Genomic DNA, 16756 nt, shown 5'->3' on the forward strand with positions numbered 1-16756 from the left:
ATGAGGAAAAAGAAAATTAAACCCCGGTATATAATCTTCGTGTAATATATCAATTATAGATTTCCCTAATCTCTATAATCTAACTCTCAAAACTTCTTTGAATAATTATATTTCCATATTTAAATTTCATAATCCTCTAAAAGAAGGAGAAATAATTCTAAGGGAAATTGTTGATTCTTTTGATAAAGACAAAGTAGTCGAAAGCTGGGTTAGTGCACATTAACTGACTTTCCTCTCAGTTAACATATGTTGAGAACCTACTGTTTGCTTAGCACATGCAAAATACTTTGATACACATGATCTCATTTTGCTCTCATACCTCACTCCCATCCCCAGAAGTCCGATGAGGAAAACAAGGTCATTACTATCACCCCCATTTCACAGAAGAGGAAACTGAGGTCCAGAGAGATTCTATGACCTGCCGAAAGTCAAACACAGCGAGAAGTGGCAGAGCTAAGACTGAAGCTCTGGGTTCCAGTCTCCAAGTCCCATTTGCTCAGACATCCAAGTCCCAATTGATCAATATGTGAGGCAACATTTTAAAACAAAGATCTGGGTTGTTGACTTGCTGCAAATAATGCAAATACCAAGAAAGCAATCCCGTTGAGAACATGTGAGTCATCTGTACTATTAATTAGACAACCTTCTCCCCAACATTCAGGGCCCAGGTCTCGAGTCTCCTTTGCTGTGAAGTCCCCTCTGACTATCATCCCCTTTCCCTAACTAGAGGGTCTCATTACCCTGAAAATTGGGTCACATGTTGGAGTGGGTCATGATTATCTGGCACTTTTTGCAGTGAACTCTTTAAGGAGTAGTAAGTTCCTGAATTAGTCAGAGACACCAGGAGCATCAGATGAGGAATTGGCCCAAGATTCATTGCCGTGGCAATAGCTACTTGACTTAGCCTCTGACTTAATGTCTTGGCAGGTGGGCAAACCAGAGGAAGCAAGGATGACTCAGTGTGTTCCTGCCTGGGCTGAACAGGAGAATGACATGGTTGTCAAGGGAGAGGCAGGAGGCTGGGCTTGGATGGTGAGCATTTCTGGGAAGGTCTTGTCTTCCCTGAAAGCTGAGGGTTCCTGAAGTACAGCACTAGGTAGTGCCCAGGAAATGGTGAATCTGTGTCACAGCCCACAGTGTTTTCAGACTGCCCATGTCGACCCATTAGTGGATCATGATGTCACTTTTGTTGCTGCAGTAAGCATTTTTTATTACTAAGATGGAAGAGAAGTGAAAAGGAAAACAAATGAGAGTGCCTCACATGTAGTAAGGGTCACTGTTATTTTCCATTAATATTTTAATGGAAATTATGAAGAGTGTGTGTGTGCATGTGTGTGTGTGTGTGTGCGCACACGCCAGGCTAATATATCCTTACTCTGAGTCACAGTCAAAAATATTTGAAAAAAACAAGATTGGATTAGAGTCTTAGAAAAAAATCCCTTGACTAATTTCCTGATTATAGAAACATTAAAATCTAATGGTCATCTGTATCATTCATCCACTATTCCTTTTTTTAAAAATTTTTTTTGGAGACAGAGTCTCACTCTGTCACCCAGGCTGGAGTGCAGTGGCATGATCTCAGCTCACTGCAACCTCCGCCTCCCGAGTTCAAGTGATTCTCCTGCCGCAGCCTCCTGAGTAGCTGGGATTCCAGGCATCCACCACCACAGCCAGATAATTTTTTGTATTTTTAGTAGAGATGGGGTTTCACCATGTTAACCAGGCTGGTCTTGAACTCCTGACCCCAGGTGATCCACCCACCTCGGCCTCCCAAAGTGCTGGGATTACAGGTGTGAGACACCACACCTGGCCCCATTATTCATTATTTATTTATCCAAAAAGTCATCTACTAGAGTTCCCTACCCCTTTGTCTCACCGTCTGTTAGATGTGAAGGTAAAACATTTAGGAGAAAGTGAGTAGCTCAGTGTGTCTGGAGCCACCAATCAGGCAGTGGGGACGAGAGCAGAAGTGTGAAAGGCCCACCTTACAAAGGTGCCCATTTTCAAAGGAGGAGTTTTTGCTGAGACTGTGTGGTTCAGGCAGGGTGAGGAGTGGACTTTAACTTCTGGTCTTGGCATTCTGTCTCCCCTCACCTGCTGGTTGGTTTAAATTATTTAGCACTTGTCTATCGACACTATTTTATTTCCAGATTATTTTGTCCATGCCAGTGTCATCTCTTCAGTTTTAAATGACTTGAATATGTCCTCTTCTTTTGCATCTCCAAAATGCTGAGCAAGTATTGCCTAGGTTTTCTTCTAGGGTTTTTATGGTTTTAGGTCTAACATGTAAGTCTTTAATCCATCTTAAATTAATTTTTGTATAAGGTGTAAAGAAGGGATCCAATTTCAACTTTCTACATATAGCTAGCCAGTTTTCCCAGCATCGTTTGTTAAATAGGGAATCCTTTCCCCATTTCTTGTTTTTGTCAGGTTTGTCAAAGGTCAGATGGTTGTAGATGTGTGGTATTATTTCTGAAGGCTCTGTTCTGTTCCATTAGTCTATATCTCTGTTTTGGTACTAGTACCATGCTGTTTTGGTTACTGTAGGCTTGTAGTATAGTTTGAAGTCAAGTAGCATGTTGCCTCCAGCTTTGTTCTTTTCGCTTAGGATTGACTTGGCAATGCGGGCTCTTTTTTGTTTCCATATGAACTTCAGAGTAGTTTTTTCCAGTTCTGTGAAGAAAGTCATTGGTAGCTTGATGGGGATGGCATTGAATCTATAAATTACCTTGGGCAGTATGGCCATTTTCATGATATTGATTCTTCTTATCCATGAGCATGAAATGTTCTTCCATTTGTTTGTATCCTCTTTTGTTTCGTTGAGCAATGGTTTGTAGTTCTCCTTGAAGAGGTCCTTCACATTCCTTGTAAGTTGGATTCCTAGGTATTTTATTCTCTTTGAAGCAATTGTGAATGGGAGTTCACTCATGATTTGGCTCTCTGTTTGTCTGTTATTGGTGTTATTGGTGTATAGGCATGGGCAAGGACTTCATGTCTAAAACACCAAAAGCAATGGCAACAAAAGCCAAAATTGACAAATGGGATCTAATTAAACTCAAGAGCTTCTGCACAGCAAAACAAACTACCATCAGAGTGAACAGGCAACCTACAGAATGGGAGACAATTTTTGCAATTTACTCATCTGACAAAGGGCTAATATCCAGAATCTACAAAGAACTCAAACAAATTTACAAGAAAAAAATAAACGACCCCATCAAAAAGTGGGCAAAGGATATGAACAGACACTTCTCAAAAGAAGACATTTATGCAGCCAACAGACACATGAAAAAATGCTCATCATCACTGGCCATCAGAGAAATGCAAATCAAAACCACAATGAGATACCATCTCACACCAGTTAGAATGGCGATCATTAAAAAGTCAGGAAATAACAGGTGCTGGAGAGGATGTGGAGAAATAGGAACACTTTTACACTGTTGGTGGGACTGTAAACTAGTTCAACCATTGTGGAAGACAGTGTGGTGATTCCTCAGGGATCTAGAACTAGAAATACCATTTGGCCCAGCCATCCCATTACTGGGTATATACCCAAAGGATTATAAGTCATGCTGCTATAAAGACACATGCACACGTGTGTTTATTGCGGCACTATTCACAATAGCAAAGACTTGGAACCAACCCAAATGTCCATCAATGATAGACTGGATTAAGAAAATGTGGCACATATACACCATGGAATACTATGCAGCCATAAAAAAGAATGAGTTCATGTTCTTTCTAGGGACACGGATGAAGCTGGAAACCATCATTCTCAGCAAACTATGGCAAGGACAGAAAACCAAACACCACATGTTCTCACTCATAGGTGGGAATTGAACAATGAGAACACTTGGACACAGGAAGGGGAACATCACACACTGGGGCATGTCGTGGGGTGGGGGGAGGGGGAGGGATAGCATTAGGAGATATACCTAATGTAAATGATGAGTTAATGGGTGCAGCACACCAACATGGCACATGTATATATATGTAACAAACCTGCAGGTTGTGCACATGTACCCTAGAACTTAAAGTATAATAATAAAAAAAAAAGAAAAAGAAAAAAATATCAAACAGGGTTGGAAACACAGCAGGTGTTCAATAAGTGTTTCCACTGTATTGACAAATACTTGTTCTTTAGGTCTCTGATAAGACATCCCTTCATTCCTAACCTTCTCCTACCATAGAGCATTTAACAAATGGTTTTGCGGCTATGTCTGTAACAACGTGTCTCCTTCACTTACACTGGGAGCTCACTGAGCATGGGATTATGTGTGTTCTCTCCATCGCTATATCCTCAACCCCAGACACAGCACAATGTCTGCCTTGTTCCTTGTATCCTCAGTAGGATACTTGGTAGGTGTATCTGTTAGTTTTCACCACAATAGTGGTGAGTAACTAACATCCCCACTATCTCAGTGGCATACCAAATAAGCATATGTCTTTATGGGCAGCTGGGGCAGCTCTAAGCTGCAGGCTGGTTCTGGATCTGCTCTGTGTGTCTCTCATGCCAGGCTAGCCAGGGCATGTTTTTCTTTTCTTTTCCCAACTTCAGATCCCCAGTTTTGCAGACAACGCATGTTTTTCATTTTTCTTTTCTTTCTTTTTTATTTTATTTTATTTTATTTTTGACAATCTTGCTCTGTTGCCTAGGCTGGAGTGTGGTGGCACAATCTTGGCTCATCACAGCCTGTGCCTCTCAGGTTCAAGTGATTCTCCTGCCTCAGCCCCCCCAGTAGCTGGGACTACAGGCGCGTGCCACCCACACCCAGCTAATTTTTATATTTTTAGTAGAGACAGGGTTTCACCATGTTGGCCAGGCTGGTCTCGAACTCCTGACCTCAGTGATCTGCCTTCCTTGGCCTCCCAAATTGCTGGGATTATGGGTGTGAGCCACCATGCCAGGCCTAGGGCATGTTTTTCTTATGACCAAGGCAGAGGCGCAAGAGAGCAAGTTCAATTTTACAAGTATTCTTCAGGCTTTTGATTCCATCATGTTTGTTAACATAGCTTTGACCAAAGTAAATCAAGTAGTCAAGCCCAAAGTCAAGAAAAAAGGAAAAGCACTGGACTTAGGGAGGTTGGGATGGCAAAGGAAAGAGTGAATATTTCCAAATCATCTACCCAAGTAAGTTCCCAGCTCCTCACTGAATGTTTATGGAATGGAAAGGAAGGAAAGAGGATAATTGGATTCCAGGGATTTCCCGTGGGTGTTCACCATACAAGTTACAAAAGCCCATGGGGACTCTTCTACCTCCTGACATATAGCTCTACAGAGAAAGCCAGAAGCCTTGTCAAACAGGTAACAGCCCAACCATCCAGAGCTAGATCTGTTGAGCAAACAAAGTGAGCCCTCAGAAGCAATTTTCAGCAGAGACTATTCCCCCAGGGCACTGAGGGACCACAGCTGTCTTTGTGGGGAGAATAAAGGGAGTGACCTGACCACCAGAGTCACAGGAAGTCGCATCTAGGAGTGGATAGCAACCCTTCCAGGCCGGAGGAGAGGATTCTGTTTTGTGTTCTTTGGAAATGTGTGTGTACAGACGAATGCCCGCATGCTTGTTAAAATCAGGAGTCAGGACTTTGAAGAGACCTTTGCAAATAGCTGGGCATCCATTTCTAAAAAGAGTCCAGAGCATTGGTTCCTACATTGGCTTTCTTTGCAGTACCAGCTCTGGCGTGGTTTGAGGTTGTGCGAGATATTGCACCCCTCCCTCAGTTAACTGAAAAATAACAATCTGTTTTCCTTTCATTCTCTCTCTCTCTTCTAACTGCAGGGGTGCTGTGCCTACCAGACAGCCTGAATCTTCACAGAGACCCACAGCGGTCAAACAAGCCAGGAGAACTGCCCATGTTCAGCCAGTCGGAGCTGAGGACCATTGAGCAGTCTTTGCTGGCCACGCGCGTAGGCAGCATCGCCGAACTGAGTAAGTAGATGTTGGTTCTCCAGCTCTCATGCCACAAGACATATCCTGTCTGTGCCCGAAGTGACACAATGTCCTCATGACAAACCCCTCAGGGCACTACTTTGTAATCAACGGGGTGACACCTTTTATTGAGTGCCTGCTGTGTACACTAAACAATGCCAATGGCGTGGGGAAGGTAAGAGCTCTGAAGCTGGTACATTCCCTGGTTCCACCATAAATGCAGGTCAGGTTCCTAAGCTTTTCTGAACCTCAGTTTCCTTTTCTATAAACTAGAGAAAATACCAATGCCTACCCAGAGTGTAGTTGTGGTGATTCAATGAGCTCACATCCATAAAGGTGCCAGCCTAAATAACAAACAGAGAAGGAGATTCTCTAAAACAAAATCATGTTTATCTGGGAATAGGCTTTGCAATGAGAATGTGCATGCCAGAGTATATTCTCAGAGAAATATTACGTGTGTATTCAGGGGGCTAAAGGAGGACAATGGTCTTTAATGGAAAAGTGAGGAGGAGGATTACAAAATTTTTTTTGTGATAATCATCGTTGGCTACAAGGATCAATAAATAACAACGGTGGCACCAGTCCGAGGTTGGACTGGCAGTTGCTGGTCACATGTCTTCATATAAGTTGTGTGTGTGTGTGTGTGTGTGTGTGTGTGTATAAGGTTACCATGGCCTTCGTGCAAGGCTGTGATTTTTGTAGAGGTTTTCTGTGATAGTTCTTGTTATCAGGCATTTGTGCATGGAAATCTTCCCTTCATGGCCTTCCCTGACTCTCTTCATCAGGGATTTTAACACAAATGATTCCATTTTAATTCTGACAGCTTTCACAAGAGGGTTTGCCAAGGTGCCTGGCACATGGTAAATACTCTATAAATGGCTGGCCACTGTTGATTTCCACAATGAGATCCACTTAAAGCATATATCAGATCACATCTCTCCTCTGTTCAGAGTCCTCCACTGGCTCTGGTTCAGTGGTTCCCCATCTGACCCACAGGAAAAGCCAAAGTCCCAGAATTACTTCCAGGTCCCCCCACCCCCTACCCTCCCCAGACATCCTCCTCCACCCCCCCCCCCATCCCCTGCTTGTTCCTTGAGCACAAGAGGCTTACCACAGGACCTTTGCACTTACTCTTCCCTCTGCCTGAACTGTTCTTCCTCCAGGTATCCCCATGGCTCACTCCCTCACTACATTCCCATTTCACCCAAATGTTACCTTCTCAATGAAGCTTTCCATGACCATTGTATTTAAAATCATAATACTCTGAGGACCCTTGTCTTAGTCAACTTGGGCCACTATAATGAAATACCATAGACAGCGTGGCTTAAAACACAGACATTTATTCCTCATGGTTCTGGGGGCTGGGAAGTCCAAGATCAAGGTGGCAGATAATTTAGTTCCTGGTGAGGTCTCTCTTCCTGGCTTGCAGATGGGTACCTTCTCCCTGTGTTCTCGCAGGGTGGTGGGTGGGGGGGAAGGTATTCCTCTTCTTACAAGTCCTCTAACCCCATCAAGACGATCCACCCTCATGGACTCATCTAACCCTAATAATTTGCCAAAGGCTCTGTCTCCAAATACTATCACATTGGGGGGGCAGGGCTTCAACCTATGGATTTGGGATGACAGACATTCAGACTATGGCAGCTTTTCTCCCCTTCATTGCTTTACTTTTGTCCCCAGAAGTTATCATCCTAAGATATACTCTATATTTTTGTTTTTTAATAATAGGTTTATTGAGATATGGTTCATATACAATTTACCTTTGTAGAGCATACAATTCAGCAGTTTTTAGTATATTTACCAGGGTATGCAACCATGACCATAATCAATTTTAGAACGTTTTTATTACGGCAACAAGAAATCCAGTAGCCATCAGCAACTACTCCCCTCCCCTCCCACCCACACTCTATATTTTATTTTTTTAATTCTCTCTCTCTCTCTCTCTCTCTCTCTCTCCCTACTATATAGAATATAGTAGAAACATTTTATTTGCTCACTGATGTAACCCCAGCACCAGGAATACTGCTTGGCATGTAGTAGGCCCTCAGGAAACATAAAGGAAGGAAGAGAAAGACAGAGGGGTTGGGAAATGGGAAAAGGAGGGAAGGAGGGAAGGAAGAAGGGAAGGAAGGAAGGAAGGAAAGAAGGAAGGGAGGGAGGGGAAGGGAAGGGAAGAGAAGGGAAGGGAAGGGAAGGAGGGAGGGAAAAGAGGCAGAAAGATGCAAAGAAGGAAGGGATAATCAAGGTTGGGGTGTCCCAAGTTTAAGCAATAATTTACCATGCTTATATACCCTCTAATTCAGGGCTGTGCTCTGTGAGTCTGACCAACCAGAGGAAAGTAATCCTATATTTACTTATGATCCAATTGATTATCAAACAATTTAGCTGAATATTAGTTACTGATGGAATTGAAGCATTGATCACAGAAATGCTAGATTGTGTTAAAGTGGGAGTTGGTATTGAAATTCCAGCAAATCCTGAACTATGAAAGAATTTAAGACCCAAAATGCAACTTCCACTTCTTCCCAGAGGAATTCCCTGTACACCCATATAGGCACCCTCCATTAAGCTTACGGCCTACACCTCTGGAAAGGGAGTCAGTAGCTGATCCAAGCCATAGGGGGCGCTTATGGCCACTAGAGAGCTACTTTCCTGGCATCTGAATTTGGAAGTTGCGCTTCCGTTCCCTTCAAACCTCTGAAGTCACAAAATGCCTCCTGTCCCAGGGCCTCCTAGATACTGGTCAGTCCTGGGATTCTTCTGAAACTTTTGGGAGCTACAACACCTTTGGCAATCTGGTGAAACCTGTGGACCCTGACTCAGAATAATATTTTTAAATGCATAATGTGTAGATGATTACAAAGGAAACTGATTACATTAAAATTCAATTATCATAATATTTTAATCTCAATTGTGGCATAGTAGTTCTCCAGGTTTTTTTTCTTTTTTAATTAGCACATGATACAACAAGATCTAGCAGCAGGTCAGATGACCCCATGATTTGGGTGTAATATGTGTGAATGCTATTTTGAGATGTCTGTGACAAGTGGAATGGGGTAAGGAAATATCTGCATTTTAATACGTACTCGGGGCATTCAGAAGCAGAAGGTCCAAGCAGCACTCTTGGAGAGACATTGCTGTAAGAAGAACTGCCACACATATGGGACTTCAATGTTTTCCAGAACATGCTCATGACCCTAGAAATGTAGGATCTGGCTACTGAGTTGGGACATAGCTTTGTGGGACAACCCCAGAAGAGGCCCTCACACCATGTGGCCCACACACACTGTCCCTAAGGTCTCAAAGCTTTGTCCTGGGATGTCTCAAAGTCCTCCCCCAGCCTCCAGCACCTGGACTGGGGCCCTGCGTCATTCTGGCGCTCTCTTCGAAGAAAGGATTTGCTAAACAAATCTGCTCTTCACCTAAGAGGCAGCCTGCAGGAGCTGCTTGCCACATAAATTGTTTTTAAGGACAATTTGCTCTGTAAATTAAATGCTGTCCTCATTGAATGTTGACTTTTGCATGTGAGTTGTTAGTACACAAATGGGTGTTGCTAATTGCACATTCATTAAGTCAGCCCCATAGAATGTGTGCACAAGGAAGCACTTTGATAAGTCACGTCAGCTGCTGAAAAGAATAAAATTGCCTTTTTTCTGAACTGACTGTAATTTAGACTGGCTTGCTCTGTGGTCTGAATCAATACAGCCTTGCTCTCTGTGTACATAGAGAGCTGTTCTTCATATTCAAAGGTTGCTCTGCCAATGTGGAAACCACTGTTTTTCCAGCAAAGGTGAGATGGAGAGTTTGTTCTCAGTCATTCCTGCTCTTGTTGAAACAGGGACACGTCTGGCCAGGGTCAAGAGTGGAGCCCTATTTTAGTAGCTAATAACAATAATAACGGCAGCAGCTGATGTTTAACGAACCAGGGAACTATGATAAGTGTTTACAGGAGTTACTTCCAATATGTTATTATTGTCCTCATTCGATGATATGGGAATGGAAGCAAGAGGAGGTTAAACAACTTATCCAAGATCAGCCACACCTGTGAATTGAATGGCTCAAAATTGAATCCAGGCTTCTCAAGGCAAAGCTTTTATGCTTAACCACTAAACTACACTCCCTCCAGGAAAGTCCAGAAGATATTTCCACTCAGACTTGAGATTCCCCACCTCTGTACCATCAGGATGTCAGTTGGGTCTGCATTCCCTGCAAATTGCTCTGAAGATTTGCAATTTGCTCTGTAGGGTGCACTGTGGATGCTCTCCTGTAAACTAAACTGGAGGTGTGAACATGCACAAAGGTTACCAATACCTCCCCAAATACAGCAAGCGCTGCGTGATGACATTCCAGTCAATGACAGACTACATATATGATGGTGGTCCCATAAGATCATAATACTGGCCAGGTGCAGTGACTCACACCTGTAATCCCAGTGCTTTGGGAGGCTGATGCAAGCGGATTGCTTGAGCCCAGGAGTTTGAGACCATTTTGGGCAACATAGTGAGACTTTGTCTCTATAAAAAAATAAAACAAAATTAGCCAGATGTGGTGGCATGCACCTGTAGTCCCAGCTGCTCGGAAGGCTGAAGTGGGAGGATCGCCTGAGCACTGGAGGTCAAGACTGCAGTGAGTCATGATCACACCTCTGCACTCCAACCTAGGCGACAGAGCAAGATCCTGTCAAAAAAAAAAAAAAAAAAAAAGAAAAAAAAAAGAAAGAAGGAAAGAAGGAAAGAAGAGAAAGAAAGAGAAAAAATATTACTGCATTTTTTTACTGTACCTTTTTTATGTTTAGGTATGTTTAGATACACAAGTACTTCCCGCTGTGTTACGATTGCCCACAGTATCAGGACAGACACATACTGTACAGGTTTGTAGGCTGAGAGCAATAGGCATAGCCTACAGCCTAGGTGTGCAGTAGGCTGTACCCCTAGGTTTGTGTAATGCAGTCTATGATGTTCATCCAACAATGAAATCGTCTAAGAACATATTTCTCAGAACCCATCCCTGTTGTGAATCAATGCTGGGCTGTGTCTAGACAGAGGACCACCTCTGCAGACTGGGACTCCTCCTGGTAACCCTTGCCTGTTTCCTCGGGGCCTCATATTAAAATCTAGAACTGTCTTGATCACCTGGAATGTCCAAAGCACTTATCTTTGTCCAGCCTGTTATGGCTTGAGGTAAAAACATGTCCACTATTTCTGGAGCACCTATTGTGTACCAGCTGCTTTGAATACCTTTAAGGTATTATTATTCCCATTTCACAGATAAGCAAACTGAGACTTAGGATAAATGTCTTGCCCAAGGCCACTCAGCTAGTAAGTGACAGTCATAATTAAAATCATTTTTTTCTTTTTCCCTCTGCTGTGCTGTGTGCAAATCAGCTTTGTATTATGAGCACCTAACACATCACCCACAACTCAGGAAATTTCCCTTGAATGTCAAATGAATAAATGAATGACCTAAAGTGAACTTGTCTGAGAAACAAAAACTGAAGAAAATGCGGCAAGTAAGTGGGACTCTTAATGAAACCCAGTCAGATAATAAATTTTCTATTGAGCTAAATTTTGAACTCAGGGATGTAGAGCTGAACTTACGCAGGTTCTAAAATATTTGACTGGTAAGCTAAATCAAGAGGAAACGAAAATTGCCAAACTGACATCAGCTGGCAATTCTTTGATCCTGAGCCCTAGGAAATTTGCCGGGCGATGGACATCACAGTTGACTTAGAGTTCGGTGGGCGGTCCAGGTCTTCTTCCCTGAACCAGTAAGTAGGGCTGGGGGAAGTACATCCACCCAATCCCCACTGGGCTGTGGGGAAGCAGAGGCCCTGGCTTCTCTCCCTTTAGGACCAATTTGCTTTTGGTCCCATCCAAGTCCATATTTGTGTCCTCTGAGACCTTGTCTTGGCTCTTCTGCCTGTCACCTCAGCCTTGCCCCCAAGCTCCCAGTTAAACCCCCAGGTGACAGTCGTTAATTATAGTATTTGCTTTCTGTTGTTTAAAGAAAAAAAAAATGAGGACTTCTTCATAAAATGTCTCTTCCTGTTATCTTTTCACACTAGACTGTGAACTTGCTGTCCCCAGGCAATTAGGCAATCAAAACAGGGCCATTAATTTACAACTGTATAAAAAGGTTTTCTGGGTTGTCTCTCCTCAGTGTCACCAAAAGAAAACGCACACCCACAAAAATAGCGCTTTTTGCTTGGACAAAGTTGTCTTTCCCCTTGTTTGAAATGTAAGTGGGCTCTTTTCTGAGACTCCCCTGCCTCCAGCCCCTAGGGTATACCTGTAATCTTCTCATGTGGTGAAGTGGCCACTGGCCTACTGATATTTCTTGAATATTCCACTCATGCCCCTACCACAAGGCTTTTGCACCTGCTGCTCCTTGTGCCTGAAAAGCTCTTCCCCTAATATTCTCAAAGCTCCCTTGCTTCATTCAAGCTTCTTCTAAAATGTCACCTCCTCAGAGATGCCCTCCATGACTGCCCCACCCACCTACCCCTCCCCACATCACTCCCTAGTCCCTCTTCTGCCTTAATTTTCTTCTTGCACTTGTTACCAACTGACAAGCTATATATATGTTTATTTTCTGTCTCCCCCACCAAGACTGTAAATCCCATAAGAGTTGAAACTCTTTTTTTGAGATGGAGTCTCACTGTTGTCTCCCAGGCTGGAGTGCAGTGGCGCAGTCTCAGCTCACTGTAACCTCCGCCTCCTGGGTTCAAGCAATTTTTGTGCCTCAGCCTCCCAAGTAGCTGGGACTACAGGCATACACCACCATGCCCAGCTAATTTTTGTATTTTTAGTAGAGACGGGGTTTCACCATGTTGGCCAGGCTGATCTCGAACTCTTGAGCTCGAGCATTCTGCCCGCCTCGGCCTCCCAAAGTGCTGGGATTAGAGGCGTGAGCCACAGTGCCTGGCCAGGACCTTTTTTTTTTTTTTTTTTTTTTTTTTTTTTTTTTTTAACATCACTGCATCCCCAGTGCCTAAAACAATGTTCAGCACACAGTAGGACACAATAATATTTGCTGGATGAATTAATGAATGGCAAGCTTCCAGCTGAATCCACAGGTCAGCCTTCTCTTGTTGCATCTCTGTTCCTTCGTCTCTCCTTCTCCATAAAAATCTCTCATTACCCTGTACCTAATGACCTGGATTATATGTGGTCTTTTTTCTTTTCTTGTTTCTTTTGCTTTTTTCTCAAGGAGAGGGGGTTCAATCAGACGAGTTAAACAGCAGTTTATAATACTGCGGAGTGACTTGGTTTCCTCATATGTGCTGTGTAACTTAGGACAAGTGACTTGATTACTCTGATTTCCAGTTTTATAGTCTGTGAGAAAAGGGTGTCAATACCTCCTCTCCCAGGGTTGTGGGAGGTTTGGGAAATATACTAGAGTAAGTGGTAGCTGGCCATGGATGGAAGGAAGAGTAGGAAGGCAGTGAAGGTGCTGTATCAGCATGGATTTGGGCAGAAGGAGCCCACCATTGGAATTTGTGACTTTTTATTCTAGGGTGGTCACACTTGGCATGCAGGAACAATGGTTTCCTGGGGGCTCCACAGATGATCCTGAGTCAGGTAGGTTAGAGTAGCATTTCCCCAAGGGTGGCACTGGAAATGATAGTAGGTGATGCACAAAACACCTTCTAATTTAAATTGCAATATATTTTTAGGAGTACTAGGACAATATTAGTTTTCCATTTATGGCACTGATATGAAATTTTCTCTTAAATATGAATTTATATGTGTGAAATAATTAGCCAATTTAAAGAAAAATATTAAGTAAATAAATTGTATCAGCAGCACACAGATATGAGAGACATAATGATGGTGATTCCCAAATGGCTGATATTTGGGAAACATAGTTATTAGTGGATTGATTCTCAGGTAGGCTTCTAAAATCAAACTCCATCTATCCAAATTCAGTTCAGTTAATGACTATTGGATTTGTTGTTTTGGGATCATGACACTGACAAGGGAAGCAGCAGATAGCACATATTATAGAGCAGGGTTTGAAAGGAAGCTAGTGACTTCGGGAATCCCTGTGCCAACTCCATCTCCCGTGGCCAGCCCTCCTCAGAGACATCTTTGAGACCTCTGACCTTGGGACTAGGCTGCTGCTGTTGCTACTGCTGCTGCTGATGGTGATGATGGTGGCAGTGATGGTGAGGGTGATGGAGATGATGATGGAGATGATGACGGTGGTCATGGTGATGATAATGGTGATGGTGATGATGATGGAGATGATGATGGTAGTGATGGTGATGGTGACAGAGATGATTTTGGTGATGATGGTGGTGATGTCTGAGATGATGGTGGTGATGATGATGGTGATGGTGATGATGATGATGGAGATGATGATGGTGATGGTGATGATGATGGAGATGATGACGGTGGTCATGTTGATGATGATGGTGATGATGATGGTGATGGTGATGATGATGATGGAGATGATGGTGATGGCGATAATAATGGAGATGATGATGGTGGTGATGATGGTGATGGTGTTGATGTGACAGTGATGGTGATGATGACAGAGATGATAATCATGATGATGTACATGATGGTAATGATGATGGTGACGGGGATGGTGATGAAGATCAAGATGATGATGGTAGTAATACAAAGAATAATAGTACTGAATACTTATTAAGTGCTTACGATATACCAGACTCTGTTCCAAGTGCTTTAAATGCTTTATATGCATTTCTTCATTTAATACTATGAGGTAGGTACTATTATTGTCCTAATTTTGCAGATGAAACGAAGGTTAAGTACTTTAAATATATTATTTGTTTAATCCACGCAACAAATTCATTAGGTCATAATCATTCTCACTTACAGAGACATTAAGTAACTCACCTAAGGTCACTCATCTGGTTAGTAGCAGGTTGGAGGCTCTCAGTCTGAGTCTTAAGAGCATGTTCCTAACCACATGCCACATTGCCTCCCCTTTCTGGAACAGAACAATGGATGAGGCATGGTCTCTGCTTTTGAGACTCAGTAGGGAAAGCAGATGTGTGGATAATTAACTGTGAAATGCAACAGAATTAAACACGTAATGTGTTAGACTTTATAAGCAGGCTTTGCGGGTACACAGAGAAAAGAGGGACTTGATTCTGACCAGGGACATCCTGGAGGGCTTCATGGAAGAAGTAGCATTTGGTCATAGCCTTGAAGGTCTTCAATTGTTAGGAGGATGAAGAAAAGGGGCAATCCAAGGTGGGAAAACAAGAACAGAAGAAGGGAACCTGGAAATGCAGGGCAAGCTGAAAAGTGCTCTGAGGAGATGGTGAGATAGTTAACTCAACCAAGGCAAAAGGTACCTGACCGTCAGGCTTCCCAGTGCCTTGGGGAAATGAATGAGTGGAGTAGGGGCTCAAAATGATTCTCTTCTCTTCTCCACTTCCTTTTTAATCTTCTTGTTTTGAGCTTTTTAATGGAAGTTTTTGAGAGAGACAGAGGGAAAGATAAGTGTCTTCCACCCTCAACCTAAATGGAAGGTGCAAGAAAGTAAATGCCACCTCAGTAAGCTTATTATTCTGGTAATACAAGTAGCACATGCCATAATTCAAAGTTCAGAAACTACAGAAAAATTGGACAGAATGTCAGTGATAATCCCACTAGGGAGAAAAGTCTTTGGTCAACACTTTGGGGTTTTTTTCTCCCTGGTATTTACTTAGTACATAGTTTTTAATAACATAATCCTGATTATACTGTATGCAATTTTGAATTTTGCTCTTTTCTACTTAACATTTTAATATGAGGATTCTTTTTTGGTATTGCAGTTCTATGTAATCATTTCTAATGGCTGCATAAGTTTATTATTTTATCATGTGGATGTACTAGAGTTTATTTAATCATGTTTTTTATTTTTAAACACTTGTTTGTCAAATTTTGGATCCCATAAGTAAGGTTTGGGTGCAAATCCTTGTGCATGAAGATTTTGCTGCATTTTGAATTCAAACATTGGGACAGATTCCCAGAAATGGAATTACTGAGTCAGGAGTTATGAGTGGAGTAGTTGTTAGTACCTTTGCTACATAATGCTAAATTGCTTCAAGATGGACTGAGAGCTGGCCAAGTCTTTATTGGGCTGCCTTTGAAAGAGGGACTCCAATCATTTGGAATGAAGAGCACAGACCTTAGAGTCAGACAGACCTGCATTGGAATCTTGTCTGCCTCTTATTAACCCTATAACCTTGGGCCTGTTTTCTTACCTGCAAAACATTGTTCCTTAACTTTGGCACTGTTGTCATTTTGGACTAAATTATTTGTTGTGAGAACTGTCCTGTGCATTGTAGCATGTTTAGCAGTATCTCTTATCTCTAGATGCCACTAGCAGCCCCCTGGATGTGACAATCAAAATGTGTCCAGAAACTGCCAAATGTTCCCTGGGAGGCAAAAGCAACTCAGTGGAGGACTACTGCTGTTAAATTGAAATGATATTAATACATACCTTATAGAGCACTGTTAGGATTAAAAACAATGTATATTAAGTACTTTCACATTGCCTGATATAGCTTTTACTATTGTTATTAGTAATAGTGGTAATTATAGTTTCTCACTGCTGGATGCTACAGAAGGACTCTGGAGAGGACAGACTGGATTAGCTCGAAGGCCAGTCCCAACTCTAGGAGCCTCTGGTTCTTTGATTCTTTGGCCAATCATCCAGCAATGTCTCCGTTCCTCTCAATCCAGTGGTCAGAGAGTGGCCTGCTATTTAGAAATGGAACACCTGCAATGCTAGTTACAGAAAACCCCCCAGCCCTCACAGAACCCAAGCCTAGCATAGGGAGACGCCTAGAGTCCAGGAAACTGCGTTAT

At 42.7% G+C, this 16756-nt stretch overlaps 1 protein-coding gene across 1 annotated transcript in view; it reads left to right on the top strand.

The window, feature by feature from the left end:
- The window catches only part of ABTB3 (ankyrin repeat and BTB domain containing 3), a 347983-nt gene that overhangs the window by 198321 nt on the left and 132906 nt on the right, over positions 1-16756 (top strand). Inside the window, exon 2 of the mRNA XM_024257480.3 lies at positions 5778-5927. Within this exon, the coding sequence (XP_024113248.2) occupies positions 5778-5927 (150 nt within the window). The remainder of the gene's footprint in view (positions 1-5777; positions 5928-16756) is intronic.

The sequence above is a fragment of the Pongo abelii genome, chromosome 10 (genome assembly GCF_028885655.2).
Source record: "Pongo abelii isolate AG06213 chromosome 10, NHGRI_mPonAbe1-v2.0_pri, whole genome shotgun sequence".
Taxonomy (NCBI): Eukaryota; Metazoa; Chordata; class Mammalia; order Primates; family Hominidae; genus Pongo; species Pongo abelii.